This window comes from Streptopelia decaocto (genome assembly GCF_964273445.1).
Source record: "Streptopelia decaocto genome assembly, chromosome: 3".
NCBI classification, from domain to species: Eukaryota; Metazoa; Chordata; class Aves; order Columbiformes; family Columbidae; genus Streptopelia; species Streptopelia decaocto.
Window position 1 is genome coordinate 11,526,842 of NC_138656.1, and position 18,979 is coordinate 11,545,820.

The window sequence follows — 18,979 nt, forward strand, 5'->3', positions numbered from 1 at the left end:
CTAGGGAGCTTTTACTCTTCTAAGCTTATGATGAGTACCGTGTATTTTGTTTGTATGTATTTACAGAGAATAGCTACTTGACAGTTCAGCTTGACTGCTCAGCATTTGTAAAGTTATGGGCCACTTGGCTTAACTAAATCCAAATGTATTCTGAATCTGAATTTATTCTCTGCTTCTAGGAAAAGAAAGCTGATGTACCTTATGTGGGATGCTAATACTAGTACAAATGCTACTCTTTGGAGAAAAGTCGTTGCACAGATTCGCTTTCATGGGAACAGTCTCACCCCTCTACCACTTTACCCTTGCCAGTTCTTGCAAAATCTTCTGGATAACAGTCTGTAGGAACTCAGATTGCACTATAAAGACAGAAGATGGTTGGAGCTATAAAGTGTGTAAGGAAGCATCAGCAACAATTTTTCCCTCTGTCAGTAATCAGGGGAACTCAGCTGTTCTCAACAGTGTCACTACTTGCTATTTCTCTCAGGTTGTAGGAGTCAGTCTTTGATAGTTACTTTTTTGAACAGGTAGAGCAGATGTGCATCAGTCAGGTAGACATTTGGTGTCTATTGTGTGTGAATAACTGCTTAGGGCCTGTCTGAAGTTTATTACTTTGGCTACCATTAGTATTTCTGGCATTTGAATCAGAGTCAACATCCTGGCTAGCAGGAGGGACTCTGGCTATTATGATAAACAGGATGGACTGCCAGTGCAAAATAAAAAATGAATGTTTCCAGAGGGTTTTATTTTCAAACACTTGCGAGAACAGGGAAATGAAGGAAAATACAGGCAGTTTGACAAAACTCCTAGAGGAGATGCAGATTTCTTTACTGCTTCTCCCTGCCCCTCCAAGCCCCACTCTAACCTGTTTGCAAGGTGGCAAACACTGGTTAAGATCTGTGATCTGTATTCAGCAGGGTATGTCTGACCTGAGATTTCCCATTTCTCAAGGGAGTACTGTCAGTTATAATTCACAAAGTATTCCTGGTCCATTACCCTTAGCAACATCTTTTGGTGCTCAATACTTGGTATCTACTGAAACAGAGAGTGGAAAAATTACTTAGTCAGAGTAAACAGGGCAATCTTCAGGGCTGTGAGACTCCTGAGGTTCCCTTTCTAGGGAATATGTCTTAATTTTGTGCAAAGCTGTAAAGCTTCTATGAGAGAGATCTCAATATGCCTGCTGCCATTCTGCCTGTGGCTTAAATACGCGATGTTTGTGGTACTCTGCTGTCAGGTGAGAATGCAGGAATCTGAGACTTCCAAACTTTGGGTGAAGGATCTAGTGCTGGAGAGAAGAAACTGTGCTCCTGTTCAGTGTTGTCCATTTTTTTGTGACTCTGAACCTTCATTTCTTTTTTTTGCTGGTTCTGCTCAGTGCTCATCAGAAAACTCCTGGATAGCTTCACCCTGCCATATTGCCTCTCCAGGCAGACACAAGAGTTATTCAAGCCCCCTATGAGTACCGTTGCTTGCAATTGCAAGGCTTCCTCCAGTTGTCTAAAGAAGGCTTCATCTACTTTTTCTTTTTTATCAAGTAGTCAGTAGCAAATGCTTACCATTATGCTACCTGTGTTAGGTGGTTCTGATCACTTACCCATCAGTAGTGACTGTCTCAATACCCGCTCCAAAGAGAGCTTTATACATTCAAGCCACTCCTGTCCAAACACACCTCCTTGCCTTCCCAGTCCTACTTTCCCTTCCCTGAAGCACTCAAGCTGTCCCACCAAGTCTGTATAATCCCAGTGAGATCATAGTTTTGCAGTGGTACATGTACTAGTAACAACTCCCATTTGTTTTCCATGTGTAGGTGTTTGTGGACAGGCACTTGAGGTGGACCACCAGTTGTGCTGCTTTCCCAGGGGAGGCTGAGATCTTCTGTCATCCTCTCCTGGGGCACCTCCTTGCGGCCTCTGTTCTTCCATTTCTTTTCAGGTTATGGTGATCTTCTCTCATTGTGCCTACTTTAAGCCTAGATGCAAAGCCTTCACGAAGCTGCTTTTGCCACTCTGTCAGATGGGTCCCTTCTTTTATCAACAGTCCTTTTTCCTCAAAGAGGGACCCATGGTCATAGAAGCCAAAGGCTGTCTTTGATAGCTAAGTGTTGACTTGCAGGATGCATCCACCTAAGGCTTTCCCACTCACTGGCAGGATTTAGGAGAGTAGCATCTATCTGTGGTAATTCTTACAATACTCAAGGTCACCTTTTAAAAAACGGGTGCTTTTGATGCTCCCATGCAGAGCTGGTAATCAGAGGGCCACACAAACCTTAGCAATCTGTCCTTATCATCTCATATCCAGGCCCCCAACAAGCCACAAAGCTCTTGAGACATCAAGTCCGGCCAGTAGATGGGGCTTCCATTTCCTGCAGGAATGAGTCTTCAGTGACCATCACTCACCTTTGCTTCTTGATATGGACATTTGGTTCAGACTCAGCTGGCTTCCCTGACAGGTCTTGTTCCTCCTCACCAGTTCCCAGGTTACTAGATTTATTCTGCAACTGCAGACCTGTGTGTGGAGCCAGGAACCTCCCTTCTGCTGCTGGCTTCCCTCCTCTGTTGCTCCTTTTAGGATAACTACTAGTTGTCCCTTTTCACTTGCATTGCAGGGTTCATGATCTTCACTTTCAAAGGCTTTGTGAAGATTCTGTTGATCTCTTGTTCACCGTCCCTGTTACTACAGGGTGTTTCAAAAAGATGGACCCAATTTCAAAGTGGTCTTTGATGTATCCTCACTAGAAAAAGTCACAGGGTATAAAGTCTGGGGATCTTGGGGGCCAAGAGTGTAGTGCCAAATCTTGTGGTCTCATGCGACCCATCCAACGCTGAGGCAGTGTGTCATTCATGGGTGGTTTGTGGTTGCAGAGATACAGTGGTTTCAAATTGTGTCCATCTTTTTGAAACAACCTCTACACAGTCTGCTCACTTCCTTTCCCACCTCACCACAGCTCCTTCACTTGCCAACTCCCCACCTCAACCGGAGTACTTCTCTTAAAAATGAAGCAGAGGCACAAGGTGGTCTCTGAAGCCCCATATGCATGGCCACATCCTTCCTTTGGGGCTTTTCTGGGTTGGGGCCGCCTCTGTGCTAAAGACAGTTGCATCAGCCCCTGCTGGGGACCAGGCCTGGTGACCCATCACCACCATCATTGCAGCCTCAGTCAGGCCCACACTGTCCTGGGCAAAATTTCTGGGCCACTTCAGACCTTTGTTTTGCTAACTGCTGTCAGAGCTGCTACAGCTCTGTTAGTTGTCTGTTTACTGTGCTGCTTACAAATACCATAAATAGAGGAAAAAATTAAATCGACATTTTCATGCTTTTCATGCCAAAGTTTTTGTTAAACATTGTGAGTCTCACAGTTAAACTTTGATCTAAAGGAAATCAGGTTCTGAATTAGGCTGATCTCAAAACTTTCTTGTCTCATGATATGACAAATAGTTTAACAGGAGAGAGGAAACTGAAAACACAACTTTTGACCAGGTTTTATCATAAAGCTCTTGATGTGTGCAGATCTTTAAAAGTTTGTTGCCTCTTCAGAGGACAACTGTAATTGCCACCACTCAAATGAGAGAGATGCATTGTCTTTTGCAGTGTAATTTGAAGTTTGGACTTTCTCATGGGCTGATGTTTTTGAAAATTCAGGTGTATTGTATTGACCAGGTTGCCCTTGTCTTTATGCACAAATGCTGCAGAGAACACTGTTGGTGATATGCTATTTTCCCTTAGAAAAGCTGTGTAGACTTTTCCTAATTACATTCCAGCTAGCCACATTTCTACTGATTTTATTCTTTAAGAGAGTTTCAAGTATTTATTCTAGTGCGTGGGGTCTGAACCAACGCTATTAGCTTTTAAAAATGAGCACTGCACATACCAGATTAAACAGAATGCATGGGTACTACATCTGCCCAACTACATGTACCCTACTGCAGGATATCTAGAAGCACCTTCTTCGGTACTGGAGGCAGGTTACCAGATGGAATGCATTGAGATGGTGATGTAATTTTTATGGTCCATATGGAATAGGATGATGACAGCTACAAACCCTTTTTTAAAGCCTTTATACAGATGATAGGACAAGGGGTAATGGGTACAAACTGGAACACAAAAGGTTCCACTTAAATTTGAGAAGAAACTTCTTCTCAGTGAGGGTGACAGAACACTGGAACAGGCTGCCCAGGGAGGTTGTGGAGTCTCCTACTCTGGAGACATTCAAAACCTGCCTGGACACCTTCCTGTGTCACCTCATCTAGATGTTCCTAATCCGGCAGGGGGATTGGACTAGATGATCTTTCGAGGACCCTTCCAATCCCTAACATTCTGTGATTCTGTGATTCTGTGAAATCTAGATGAGATAATAGTTGATGATGCATAAGATACCACCCATCCAGTTTCAAAGAAGGTATTACAGGTGTAAACAGTACTAAGAAGACAGTGATGACAAACTCATATGAAGAGGGATCAAAAAGATTGTCATGAAAACCTGAGCAAGAAGATGAATAGAAGGAATTTTATAAAATTCTGCAAAATACTATGAAGTCTTGAGAAGTGAATAAGAGAGCCTCTTGTTCTTCCTGGTTACACAGGAACAAGATACTCTGTGAAAAAGGTGATAAATTTAGACCAATAAAGGGATATATTTATTCATGAAGCATCACTTGCTGCCACAAGTAGTCACTGGGAAGAGTAACACAACACGTAGGTGCAGGTCAGAGACTGGTCTAAATAGCACCCATGGGACAGAGTGTGCTGTGGAAACGGTAAGGACAGCTATAGAAAATAGGGAGGGCTTAAAACTAGCAGGTGAAATTTTGTGTAGGTAAAAGGTGATGCTCATGGTATGTGGCTGGGGGAGGGCAGTTCTAATTTCACATACATGACAGTGGCCTCTGAGCTGACAGGTATCACTGGTGAGACCTTGGTGTTGTGGAATAGAATCATAGAATCATTTTGGTTGGAAGAAACCCTCAAGATCATCAAGTCCTATCATTAATCTAACTCTGACACTAAACCATGTCCCTAAGAACATCACCTATACATCTTTTCAACACCTCCAGGTGTTTCAACACCTCCCAACTCATCCACTTCCCTGGGCAGCCTGTTCCATTGCTTACAAGCCCTTTCCATGAATAAATTTTTCTTAATATTCAATCTAATCCTCCCCTGGTGCAACTTGAGGCCATTTCCTCTCATCCTGTCACTTGCTACTTGGGAGAAGAGACCAACACCCTCCATGCTACAGCCTCCTTTCAGGTAGAGTGATAAGGTCTCCCCTCAGGCTCCTTTTCTCCAGGTTAAACAGCACCAGTTCCCTCAGCTGCTTTTTGTAAGATTTGTACTCCAGACCCTTCACCAGTTTTGTTGCCCTTCTCTGCACTCTCTCCAGTACCTCAATGTCCTTCTTGTAGTGAGGGGCCCAAAACTGAATGCAGTATTCGATGTGCAGCTTCACCAGTGCTGAGTACAGGGGATGATCACTGCCCTGGTCCTGCTGGCCACACTATTCTTGATGCACACCAGGATACTGTTGGCCTTTCTGGCCACCTGGCCACATTGGTGGCTCATGTTCAGCCAGCTGTTGACCAAGAATAGCTTCGTGAAAACACGGGTTTGATACTCGACACCTTTCAAGAAGGTGCTCAAACACTAGAAGTCATTGGGAAAAGAATGCAGGACAAATCAGAGATCATAGTTGTGACCCTTGATGGGTGTGGCTTTTCAGAGTTCTCATGGCATACCTGAGAGAAAACTTTAGACTGATCTGAGGTGAGCTACATATCTGTTGGCCTTGTTCTTGCAAAGAGCCTTTCTCTTTGTGTTACAGGTCATAGTACGATGCTAGCAGCAATTGTGGGTGTAGGCCATCTCTCCCATCTACTATTAAATGAGCTTGCTTTAGGCTGCTAAACTTTTTAAGCCCTCTCCTCTGAGAATTTTGCAGTTGCTTCAGTTTTTTCATGCAGGCATGCAGGCAAACTAGCCCAGGAGCAGGAAAATGGGTAAATATAAAATCTGGTTAGAAACATTTGAAAAATGAAGGTAAAACAGAGAACTGGTGTTCTCTTCCTTATGAATGGTCTTCCTGCAGAACATTTGCATCACATTTTTGCCTCATTGGAAAAGAAAATTGGGAAATACAAGTTGCTTCGAGGTAGTGTTGTCTTGGACCGATCTGACCTTTGTCTAGACTACTGATATACAGAATGCACTTTTTCCTTCCCTTGTACCTAAAGCAATCCCATTGCCTCTTCTAAGCCCACTGTTCTTGTTTTTTAAGCTTATGTTCTGCACCCTCCAACACCTCACAATACTTTTTCTCCATGGGATCTTCTCAGGATTTGTGCTATTGTATAACTTCATAGTTTTTAATATGGTTAGGCTGATGTGTTACATACTTTTGTATCAGCACGAGGGTTCCCATCCAAGTGGGTTTGAAATGAGCAGTAGTTCAAGCCATGTGTTTCTCAGTCATGGATGGCTTGGAGATTTGCCTAAGAAGAGATGGCTTGAGGGTATCTGTTAATTCAGCTGAAATTAATAAGTTCTTTCAGATGCAGAGTGTATTCTTCTGAGAAACAAGTCTAATTTTTTTTCAACCCCTTCCATGAAAAGGTCCATCCAAATCCCAAGACCTTCCATAACAAATTTGATATTACAGGATGCAGAGAGGGTTTTTTTAGGTATTTTTAACTATTCTGTCCTCTAGATGCAACCTTCTGCTGTGGTTCAGATGGAGACATGAGCAGTTTTATTCACTGTGATGTCCTGGTTGTACAGCCTGCCTTTGCCACGCAGCAGTATAAGCAGTCAGTGTTGATGCACATCTTAGGACAAAAGAGCTAAGCACCAGGGAGTGAATTGAAATGTTGGGTATTTTAAAAAATTTGTGGAAATAGCTTCTATAGAAATTGCACAAGTCAAAATTTTCATGTTGCATTAATTTTTATAGCAGAGAGCTGGAGTAGCAAAACATGTTTGATACAGAGAACTAAGGCAGAGTAGAAAATTTGAACTTGGAGTGGAAAATAGACATGAACATTGTTATACAGATAATATGATGAACAACATATGTTTGTATAGTGGTGGTGTTCTAAGTCATGAACATCTTCTGTGCTGAGGTAGGTCAGGTTTTGGACAATAACTCCTGGATCATTACTGGTCTTTGTACAGGCCTGCTAGTTCTGTCACTAATGTGCAGTGCAGAAAGCATTATACTTTTCACGTCTCTTTGACACCCTGCCTTCAGAAACATATTCTCTGTAGCTCCACAAATATTAATTGAAAGTGGTTGAGGGTTTAGCAGCTTGGTCTTACTTATTTATTTGAAAGTAGAAGAGAGGCTACATTTTTCCTGGAGTCTGTCTCCCTTTTCAGGGTCTGACACTAGGCTGTTATGCTCAGCATGCATTTTAGTTTAGGCAGCTGCAGCCCATTGATCAGATTTCAATCTCCTTATGTCTCAGACTGCACTGCAGCAGTTTGCGGTGCCTTGCTGAAGATACTGTACATGTGTGAGGGTGACTCTGTGAGTCGGTGAGCAGAAAGAAGATGTTGTAGGCAGGACAGGGCATAGCATGTTTAGACAAGTGTGATGAAGGCTGCAGAAATGTGTCAGCTAATTGAGAATAAAAGGGATTTCTTTTCCAAATGTCTGTGCATAGTGTTAAAAATAAAATTTGCTGTGGTGAACAAGGTGTTATGAGAGGAGAAAATGGTACATTTTTCTATTAAGTACTGGAAAAATAAGCTATGAAATAAGCTATGAAATAACACAAAGGATATTAACTCCTACATCCTAAGACCCTAAATATTCAAACATAGAAGCTGGTAGCTTTTGTACTTACTTAGTGCTTGAAATATATGTAAACCTGTAATGTTATGTAGGAGATGAACATTTTTCAGTAGAATAAACAGATTTGTGGAGCAGTAGTACTTGGAGTACTCTATTAGCTTAGGAAGGGACATAATTTTTGTCTTGAACTTTGTTTTGTAGAAAGGAATTGGAGAAAAGGCTGAAAGCACAGAATAGTCACATTGTTTCACATGGAGTTGGGGAAAAGGGAAAAAAATGGACCTATGTCTTTAAAAATATTGCACATTTAATATATTATAGAAATGCTGTTTCTGTGGGAATAGGTTAGTTATAAAACAGATCATTGTGAAAATTACATGAAGATTCACATTGTTACTTTCGTTGTTGGAGTAGCAAATTTGGACTTGAGAGTTCATGTTCCAGTCAAAAACATTACAACTACAGAAAGCCAGTGCAGTTGAAATTAAATGTATGAAAAGCAGACTGATGGATTTGAAAATGTTAGCAAGCAGAGACTCCTGTATCTTGTTATAACTTGCTGCTTCTCTCCTTTCCTACCCTGGAAGCCCTGGTTCAGTGAGGGTGACCTCAGATCATCTGCATCAGGTTGTTTGTGATTTTATTTTATGTAGCAGCTCTCTGGATAGAGGTCTTATCCTACAGGGGTAAGGGAAGAGGAAGGACAACTCAGGCCTAGATCCCAGATCTGCCTGCAGGGAACTGAGATCCCATTTTGCATTTCTGAGTGCCTTTATTGCCTAGCTGCAGGGGGGGATATGGTACTCCAGAATGTGTCATTCCTTCTGGTTGATGCTGTTCCACTCGGAGCTCTGATTATTCTTCCTACTGGACTACAGAGGAACAGAAAACTATTACTATGTCTGGTGATGGGGGAACAGGGGCTTCACTACCTGGGCAAGTGAACGTTGAGTTGGATTGCAGATCAAGTCTCCCCTCCATCGGGTAAGTGCATTTGCTGCCAGGTTACAGAATGCCTGTCATATGCTTTCTCTCTCTTGGTAATAAATAATAAATTATTCTGTGCAAAAGGGATCCTTTCCAACATGGATGTTCTTAGACTTGCTTCTCAAAGCACACTGTGACTTAAGGGTGAAGGTGCACTTTGAAAGGAGGGAGGTGTGGTTTTCATGTCTGTCCAAGGGGCAGAGAGATTTGAACTTAGCTCTGCTGTATCCCAGTGATCACCACGTCTATCTTTTGTCTTCTTCCTTTTGGCAGAAAAGGACCATCTTCTCCATCTGACTCAGGGAAAGCATTGTGAGCTGTAAATCCCAAATCAGATGTGACTAACGCTCTATAATGCTCTCCAAAACATTTTCCCTGCTCTGCCTTGCAGCACATGAAAAACTTATCTTTCTTACTCGGCACTCCCCATGCTTTCCATGTGGATATTCTCCTATGGGACAATGCATTTAAGAAACAAGTGCAGCTCAGAAGCCAAAATTCTCTTGTTAAAAATCAAATGATAATTGAATAATAGGATTACAGCTGGAGTAAGCTTTTGATTTTAAAAATGCTCATTCTTAGCCCTGTTTCTAATGTGAGAAAGGCATCCTCATCTCCAGAACAAGTTCTAGCAAAGGAATCACATGATGAGACAGTTGGCACATGCTATTCAGAAAGATGAAATTATAACCTGGTCTTTTCAGATGTTAAAATCCACTGGAAATCTTGAATTATCCTAAAGTAAAGAACGAAAGATGGCATTTTAACTTGTCTCCTTTGAGTCTTTTGCTTTGGAAAGAATAGTAGAGGACTATTAAGTAACTTTCTCAAAACTAAATTTTGTGCAAAATAGCCAAAATTCTTAGAACTTGCACTTTTTTGGGGAAGAGGAATACTGAAAGTCAAATAAGAGAGTCTGTTGGGTTGATTGCTTTTGATTAGTTGATTTCTGTTGGAACAAGTGTCTCTCAGATGAGGTCTTTCCTCAGTTTGCTGAATTGAGTTTTAAGGTTATATAGTATATTATAATATTAGCTCTTGCCTCTGGCCCAGGTGGCCCTCATGTTTCCATACTGTGCAATTTACATCCTCAGATACAGTGACCACTCGCATGGCCTAAAAGCAGCATGAACTTTCATTCTCCTCCTCTTGCAAACCACCATGCTGCATCCCAGCACAGACAGCGGAGACCCTGCTATTCGTAGGTGGAGCACTGCAGCAATCCTCAGGGAAGGGGACGATGCCTGAAATTGGCAGCTATGAATCCTGTAAAGATGGCAAGCCAGTGATTGCATGGAGATTGCTGGTGAGAAAGCAAGGTGGTGGTTGCAAAAAAAGCAACGTATCTTGGGTGGGAACTCCTGACACTTCAAATGGGGAAGGGGACATCTCTGTGCATTTTTAGAAACTTAAGTGCTAATCTTAGAACTTGATCTGGGTGAAAAGGGCAAAAGATGAGAAAGAGCAAATCTTCTTGCTGGTTATTAGCTCAGTTTGAATGGGGGAGGAAGGGAGGTGTGTCAGATCATTTTAGGAAGGAAAATTGTGGTAGAATCATACTACTGACCTGTAGTTAACTTGTATGCCTCTGTGCTCTCAACTTTGTTTTTTTATACTATGAAGTGTGATATGTAAGCAGGGGGAAGTTAGTCTCTAGAGGGACCCCTCTCACCACTTTACAGAGCACTCACAAACCACACAGGCTCACTCAGACTTTTGTGTCTAAATGAAGCTAAATTCAGCATAGGCCAACAGCCCTCAGAAGGATGCTGAGATGGCAACAGCTAAACAAGAGACCCGTGTTTCTGTAGGGTTACAATATTGAATTGGTTTTTAATTAATTTGCTTATTTTTTTCTCATTTTATTGTTGTTTTTTTGTTTTGGTTTTGTTTTTATCATGTTTTTCTTTGGGTTTCTCTCTGTTTTACAGTTCTTTTGGGCTCTTCTTTTGAGGCTGTGTTTGATGCGTTGGCTTCCCATCTGCTGCTCGTAACCATCTCTGCTATGAGTTGTGAGTGAGCCATCACCATGCTTTTGGGTTATCATTTTGGTTTGTGCTTTTTTTATATATGGAAGTCTGAATTACACCTGGGATTCTGCCTGAGGGTTGGCAGACATTTGAGTGGTGCCAGAGACTGCCGTTTTGTCACTTTTGTGGTTTCAGAGGCAAGAGGAGGGGAGTTCTCTCATCTTACATTTTTGGCTCCAGCTTCCTCTGTCCATTTCTGACTCCACATTGGGATAAAATATGCTGCTGTCATTAATGATACTACAAAGTGCTACTGTTTAAATTAGCAAGTCAAAGCACATATATAAGAGGTGCAGAATTTGTCTCCACAGAACAGGTCGAGATGCATATCCTTGCATCTCCCTCATGAACCTTACTGGTACAAGCAGGAAATTCCTAGAAGTCCCAGAGATACTTCCTTTTAGTTTAGTTAAAGCTTCCTTTCACTTTTCCTTCTTATCACAATTTTTCCAGCAAGTTATTTCAATACAAGATATATCTCCAAGTGCTTCCTAAAATCTATGGCATTTTTTCTCTCCCCTTACCACCACTTTTTCTTCAATCTGTACTTTCTTTTAATTTTCTGCTGGAACTCTTTTTCCTGTTTCCAAGAGAGGTGGGTTGATGACCTATATGATAGTAGGCCTGCCAGGGGCAAAGATGGTGGATCTCATGAGGTGTTTGCATAGACTTCCAAAAAGTTGGGCAGGAACCAGCAGTCATGTTCCATGAGCGTACCATAGGCATAAAAAACAGCAGAAGGAAAGTACTCGCATCCAAATATTAGTTTCTAGGAAGGAAGCTGGAAACCAGGACGTTCAAATTATCAATCTATGGACCAGTGAGGCAAGAAGAAAAATTTTAATCTCTAAGTATGAATGTAGTGTAAGGAGCAGGGATTCAGATTAATGAGGAAATACAAGCACTTCTGAAATAAAACGAAGCATATACAGGAAAGACAGACACACCATTTGCTCTTAAAATACAAATGATCACGGGTGTTTGAACTGCAGAATGATGAAAAGCTGATGAGTGCAAAAGAACACAGTTTGGAACAATGTATCCACTTTGTACAGGATTCTGTTACATAATTCTTAGGTCCATGAGGTAGTCTATATTGCTAATGTATTTGAAAGAAAGAGTATAATTTTTGCTAACACATTCTAACACATTATCCCAAGCTAAAACTCACTTTAAACTAAGCTTCTAACACAATGCAATATACTTAATGTCTCTGACATCTCCCTGACAGGTCTGTGTAATAAATTACTTCAGCTTTATGGTAGACACAATCTGAATGCAGGAAGAGATATACTTTATCCTGAGTAACATTTTTGATAGTAATACTGATGTGGAAAAATTAAAAAATAAATCGTGCATGATTTAAAATTGTATTTCAGCTTGCAAGCGTATTACCTTCTAATCACTTTTTGGGATTCAAATCAATTGGATTATATGTGATTCCATAGTCTGAAGCTCCTAACTCTTACAGTTTCAGTTCTGTGTCAAATATGACTGGTCTGGACAGCAAGGATGCTTTATCCAGGCTTTTTTCCCCTGCTGGGCAGTGCAGTGATGGGATGAAATTTATTAACTGGAAGAAATGAAGTCTGTAAATAAATCATTTGGAAAATTAACATTGTTGAATTCAGAAGAAAAGTCAGTAACAGCTGGATATACAGTATGTGCTGTGATAAATGCCCAGGCAGGAGCTCTTTGCTTGGATGAAAAACACGCTATCTCCACAGCCACAGAAAGATTTGATTGTAGTGATCAGTGACACAGTCAAAAGATGTGGCTAAATACATTGTGACTGACAGGGAGGTCAAATATGGTAAAAAAGAGGGGAAACCTTTATGAGAAAAAAGATGCTATTAACACAGTTAGCATCTGTCTATTTTGTTCAAAGCTATAAATGTGCTGTCAAAACAATTGGGAAGTCTTGATCAGCTGCCGTGATCTCCCTTTACTGAGGTACCACATGAGAGGGGACTGGAGAGAGAGCCCTTTGGGTTCAGCTGCAGGACTGGCGTGGTGAACTGTTTCGTGATGGCTGTGGGACAGATGCAGCATTAAAACATGGCTAGGCTTTTGTTTTGCTTCTGAAAGAGGAGGGGAATGCATTTGCAAGCTGCCTAGTGTTGCTTTCAGAATAGATATCATTAAAGACTCTAAAGACAGCCTGTCTGCCAGAAATAGTAAGTATTGATCTAAAAAGATTTTCAGAGACATTGCTAACCATAGCATGGCTCGTGTAAAGTATCCAAAAACACTAGCTTCCATTCATATTGGAAAACAGGAATGTCCTCTTGCTTTTGAATATGTAGCGGACATTTATGGTGATGTCTCATTCTAACAGATGTATTCTAGTGGCCAGTATTCTGCTTTTCAGGAGCTTACATCAGTGAATTTACTGGAATTCTGAAAAATACTTTGCAGTCATTTGTCAGTGGGAATCCTAAATGTACGTTCTGGGATGAGGGAGGTACATGTTCATTAACATAATATCTCAACTATTACCTGCTGCTAGCTCAAGCTGGTGTACTGCAAGCTTAAGTGCTGCATTAACTGCATAGGACATGTATACGTGTTCTCCTTGTGGAGTATTTGGTTAATGTAAAAGAGCTGTAAGATAGACTTGTAGTTTTTTTTGCCTGGAGTCACTGTAACTTAAGAGCTGCATTATGCACCATTCAGGTGTGTGTTAGTGGCATGATGTTTGTGAATTTGTTTAAAAAACTTTTAAAGTTTTATTCTTTCTGAGAGTATTGAAACTCAGAGCAACTTCCATGTATCCAAAAGGAAGAAACTGAATTGTATGTATTTAAACGGAGAGAAGGGTGACCTAGAATAAAAGTCCGGAGTTTTAGGCTTAGTTCTGCAAGCATAGGCACAGCTGAAATAACAAATATGAATCAACTGACCTAAGTAGGACAAGTTACCCAATTAGAGTTGTTATTAATGTGCTCAAATTTCTACAAGTGTAGGATCTTAATAGTGAGTACGCTTAGTTCTTTGCCCAGGCTTAGCCTTATGATGGAAGATGTCAGGGCCTGAGCTTGGTTTTGCTACATGAATTTTGAAAGCGCTGATGTTAACTCTGGTGCTTCTAAGTTGAAAGAATTTGGTGGATGTCATTATTTAAATGCATTCTTTTTCAGAACAATGATATCTTCAGTAGGTTAACTCACATGGCCTAATGTTTTTCTGGAGGCAGCAGTGGGAAGAGTTGGAAGTGTTACTCAGCCCCCAGAACACAGAAAGCCTTCAGCTCGAAGGAATAGTCACAGGAGGACTGCCTTCTTCCCAAAGCTACTATTAATATATCAAGCCTTCATTTCCCAAGGATGTGAAGAACAAGAGAATCAGAGAAAGAGAAAATAAAGATACATGGTTTAAGATATACTGGGAAGAATCTGGAAAAAAAAAGCAAGAACTCTGAAAGTCAGAGATTCTTAATTTGTTTAAGTTTTACAGAGGATGTTGACAAGCAGTGTCAGCACATGCATATGGTCATCAGCCTTGTGTCATACTAAGGGATCCCCGATCCTATCTGGGACCAGGCTGCCTTCGGGCTTTGCTTCGCTGATATTAGTCATGACTCAGTTTTGTACTTGCACTTCTCTACTAGCTTTTCCCTTGACCTGTATTTTAAAAAGGAAAATATGATCTTGGATAATGTTCTTAGCTCTATGCCTAGACTACTACTACGCTGTCCTATCACTGTAACTACCTTGCCCTCTCTGAAAAATAAGCTTTTCTAAAAATGCAGAATTGGAGAATGCTGTCTGTTTAGCTGCCTGCTAGATTTGTATCCCTTGGGTACATAGGAAATAACAATATAGATGAGAAGATCTCAGGAGTTAGCTGCATAGGGGATTTAGCAATCTGCTCTGTCTCTGAGATTTTCTGTTGTCTCCCTTCAGCCTCGCAATGTTGCTGGTTTTCGAGGAACGGTCCGCTACGCTTCAGTGAATGCACACAAAAACCGAGTGAGTATTTTTGGGTTATAAGGAGTTAACAACAAGGTTATTTCTCCACAGAAACCTCTTTTCAAGACCAGAGGAGTAGGAGGTGTGAGTTCTGGTTTGTTATCTACAGAAGTTAGTATATTAGATTTATTCCATTTGATGGTTAAGGCTCTTGACTGTAAAGTCAAAATTATGATTAATTTATTGGATCCCCTCTAGCTGGCAGCCTTAATAATCATAATTATTGGGCACTTTTTAAGTGGAAAACAAAAACACTAAAGTGGAAATTGGGTGGAAACAGACTCTTACCGTGCTAGGCTGCTTGCTGCTAGTTTCTAGAAGAACTTGACTGTGAATTACCAAGTGCCAGGTCCGCAAATCCATTCTCCACCTGGAATTTTAGTTATTAACATCAGACTGTCAGGTAAAGAGTCACATAGTGAAAGCTAGGTTTATTTATCCCTGAAAAGAGTAATTATTTACCTAGTGTCTGGCCCTTTTCATTCTAAATGCTTCCAGAAGTCTCATTCAACATTCTTCTCAAAACACTCATTTGTCCTATTACAGTAATGTTCCTGTGTAGACAGTAAACCGTAAGTCCTCTGGTTCTGCTGCCAGGTGCTTGGCAGATGGAAACTATCAGTCCTCCAGGTTTCTGGCCTTATTTGGGATGAGTCTGTAGGATGATATGGGACACATGAGGAAGTTTCAGTTTTTTTAGGGAAAGAAGTTATTGTCTGCAGAAAGTGCAAAGTGTGATGTGGGAAGGGCAGCTGAATGCCACCATGAATTCATTCTGTTCCCTGGGAGACATTGAGAAACCTGAAGTATAATTTCTGGAAGACCTGAATAGTGTCAACTGTACCTGTCATCAGCTGAAGGTGTATTAAGACACAATAATTGCTGTATAATGCATGCTATTCTGAGAAATCATGCTCTAGACATTGGATGTTGAACACCAAAAATTAGTTCATGTGCTTTGACCATTTCAGCCTTAATCCCCATGTTTCAGGTTCCCAGTTGCTGAGTCAGGAGGAGAGTGGTATGTGGAAATGTTATAAATCTGTAAATTGTTCTACTATTTGATGATGAGTGTTTTGCAAAAGCTTTTGAGTAAATGCTGCCTTGTGAAAAGAGTTTGAATTATATTTAGCTTAAAAGTAATAATAAAAAATACTTTCTATACACAGTTTGGTGTTTTTTCTTTATCTAGGTTATTCGACATCCCATTAATAAATATACCATTCCTGTATACTCAGTGAGGGAGAGTCCTATGGAAAATTTGTGCTCTTTCCTAATATATTCACAAAAAGAAAGACAAATGAGGGTATTCGGGTGACTGTATTGACATTGCCAAGTTAAATAAATGCTTGATTTTGCATCTTTAGTCTTTAATATGGCTTCTTTAATCACTGAATGGGAAGTATAACTTATCTTCCTGTTTTTCAAAATGAAGTAGCTCAGCTGGAGAGCACACCTGGACTACTGAGCAGCATGAAACTTTGCTCCTCAGTCTTTGTCTCTCTTTTCTCCAGGAAATGGGTAGACACGATGACCTGTGGTCCCTCTTTTACATGTTGGTGGAGTTTGCGGTGGGACAGCTTCCATGGCGAAAGATCAAAGATAAGGTAGGAAACCTAGTGTCTGTGCTTAAGACAGGGTGCTACATTTTTATTTTTATGACTTTTATTATTCCTCCTGCAGCTCAGTGTAGCTTTTTTTCTGGAGTAAAGCCAGAGCCTACTTTTCATCGGGTCTTGCTGCAAGATACTAACCTGCTTTTGTGTGTTCGTCTGACACACAGTGTAGAGTTTATTTGGAATACCTAGACATTTTCTTATGCATGTTGTTAATCATAATTGATCAAGCAACTTTTACTTTGTTCTAGCAAAGCGGACAACAAAAATGGAATGGCTGAGGTGTCCTTTTGACAAATAAACAACCCTTTAGAAAGGCCAGAGGATAATGCTTTGCCATGCCAAACAAGCCAAATGGGAGTTGCAAGTGGAAAGTTAAAAAGAATAAAGCTAACTGTTCATGCTGTCTTGGAAATACTCTGCTAAAGAGACAGCTTCTGAAGAGTATTTGTGACTCAGGATTCCCTTTCGACCTTTGCCTACAGCGATCAGCCTCACTTTGCTAGGGCCACCAAACAGGACAAGTGTGTAGACACAACACTGGGTCTAAGAAGAGGCCATGTTCCAGGAACGATAAGACTATATGAATATGAAGCAATAGAAGAGATTCTTGACTGTGAGATATTTTCATTTTTTCCAGGAGCAGGTTGGCATGATAAAAGAAAAGTATGAACACCGAATGCTGCTAAAACACATGCCTTCAGAGTTCCACCTTTTTCTGGATCATATTGCAAGCCTAGACTACTTCACCAAGCCAGACTATCAGGTAGGAGCCTTTTCTTTGTTACCAATGTGATAGGTGGCGCTCTGGATTGACATTTGGATTTTCTAACATTTCCATGCATATGTTCATATCTGGCTGAAGAATACCTTTCAGAGGACCAGGAGAAAAAGGTTGGACTGTGCAGTTCTTCAACATCTCAAAAGCTTTTTTTTCTTCCACCACCTTATCCAAAATAATTCCGTACTTCAAACCAGAAAGCTCTTCCCAAGTAACAGAGTACCTTTGGCTTTCATTAAAACACAAAAATTTTAAGATACTCCAAATGTGACGGAATTTTAGCACAGCTTGCCAAAGTCTGCAAAGAACCTGTGCCAACAGCTCCATAGCGCACACTGACCCCTTTGTTTTCTTGCAGACTCATATGACCCCTAGCTATTCCTATGTCTTTCTTTAATATTCATCTTAACATTTTTTTCTCCCATTCACTTTTTGCTATTTGCATGTATGTGATCAGTTACAGTAGCTCAAGTAACACAATATAAGTGAGGCAACTTAATTCTGTGTCCCTTTTTTATCACAGTGGTTTTCTCTGTATATCAATGCCAGGGTGATGAAAATATTTTATTAGCAGATCTGGGCAGTCTTATAGGAGTGCCTGCTTCTGTTGATAGTGTATCACATGAGGGGGAAAATGGTAGGAGTGTGTTCCAGCAAACTCTCTCCAACAGTGCTTTCGTGTTTTAGACACCGCTGCAGCATAGAAACCACAACTTTTAAATACAAACAAACAAAAAAAGGCAAATACTTTGTAGATAGTACAGTGGAAAAATAACATTTGCCACTAAGATAGAGGGCTGTAAAGGGATAGAGGTGGACTGAGGAGATGCTGAGGGAGCTAGATTTGTTTAGCCTGGAGAAGAAAAGTCAAAGAGGGGAACTGATTTGTCTTCCACTGCATCAAAGACAACTGTTAGCAGGTGGCAGGTTGGAATGAGTGAAGAACATAGTTCACATAATTGGTGCATGCTTTGTCATAAGATAGGTGTTGTCCAAAAGCTTATGTATTCAATAAGTGATTAGGCAAATTAATGAGAAAACATCCGTCTGAAGTTACTAAATGCAGAAATACATTTACTAAAACCTTTAGTTACTCACATTCAGTTTTGAGCAAGAAATTCCCTTCCAATGGCAGCAGCACAACTCTCCTTTCCATCAGAGGTGAAAGAAGACATCATGACATGGGGCTGAGAAGCAGGAACACAATCCTATCATATTAAACTGTCACAACAGTAAAATCCTTTTCAAATTAAAGAAGCTGCTACCACTGCTATATCGTGTCCACTTGCTGGAGAGGTGTTACCTGTTCCTTGGTTTGACCAACAGTCAACTCTGGCAATTCTTTTAATCAATCATAGTGCCACTGCAAGAGTTGTGCACCTAATTCTAGGATTCTGGGTCACAAAAAGGAGGAAAAAGGTGTCTCAACTGAAAGCTGCAAATAGGCATTTTAGTGCAGTTTGGTGGAAGGTAGTAGGAAATGGCAGGTTTTCCTGGCTGACTGTTCATGCTGATAAACAGAACTGGAATATAAATGCAAACAGAGGTTTGTTCATAGTAATTTTTTTTTCATAACTTAGTGCTAATTCAGTGCCATAAACCAAATGTATTTGTTACTATATTCTTTCTCTGTATAGACTTTAGGCTGAAACCTCTCAATTCTGCATTATTTAGCTGAATAATTTTATTAGAAATGCAGGACCTCAAGTATGGCTGTGTTGGCCTATAGCATCCAGTTTCCCTTTGACAGCAGAACATCATATTTCCCTGGGTAACACACTGATGTATGGTGCACCGTTGGCAGTAGT

The 18,979-nt window shown here is 40.7% G+C and overlaps 1 protein-coding gene across 1 annotated transcript in view; it reads left to right on the forward strand.

Moving 5' to 3' along the window:
* The window catches only part of TTBK1 (tau tubulin kinase 1), a gene marked incomplete at its 3' end in the record, with an annotated part of 122,999 nt that overhangs the window by 67,951 nt on the left and 36,069 nt on the right, over positions 1-18,979 (forward strand). Inside the window, exons 7-9 of the mRNA XM_082048885.1 lie at positions 14,709-14,774; positions 16,289-16,381; positions 17,031-17,156. Of these exons, the coding sequence (XP_081905011.1) occupies positions 14,709-14,774; positions 16,289-16,381; positions 17,031-17,156 (285 nt within the window). The remainder of the gene's footprint in view (positions 1-14,708; positions 14,775-16,288; positions 16,382-17,030; positions 17,157-18,979) is intronic.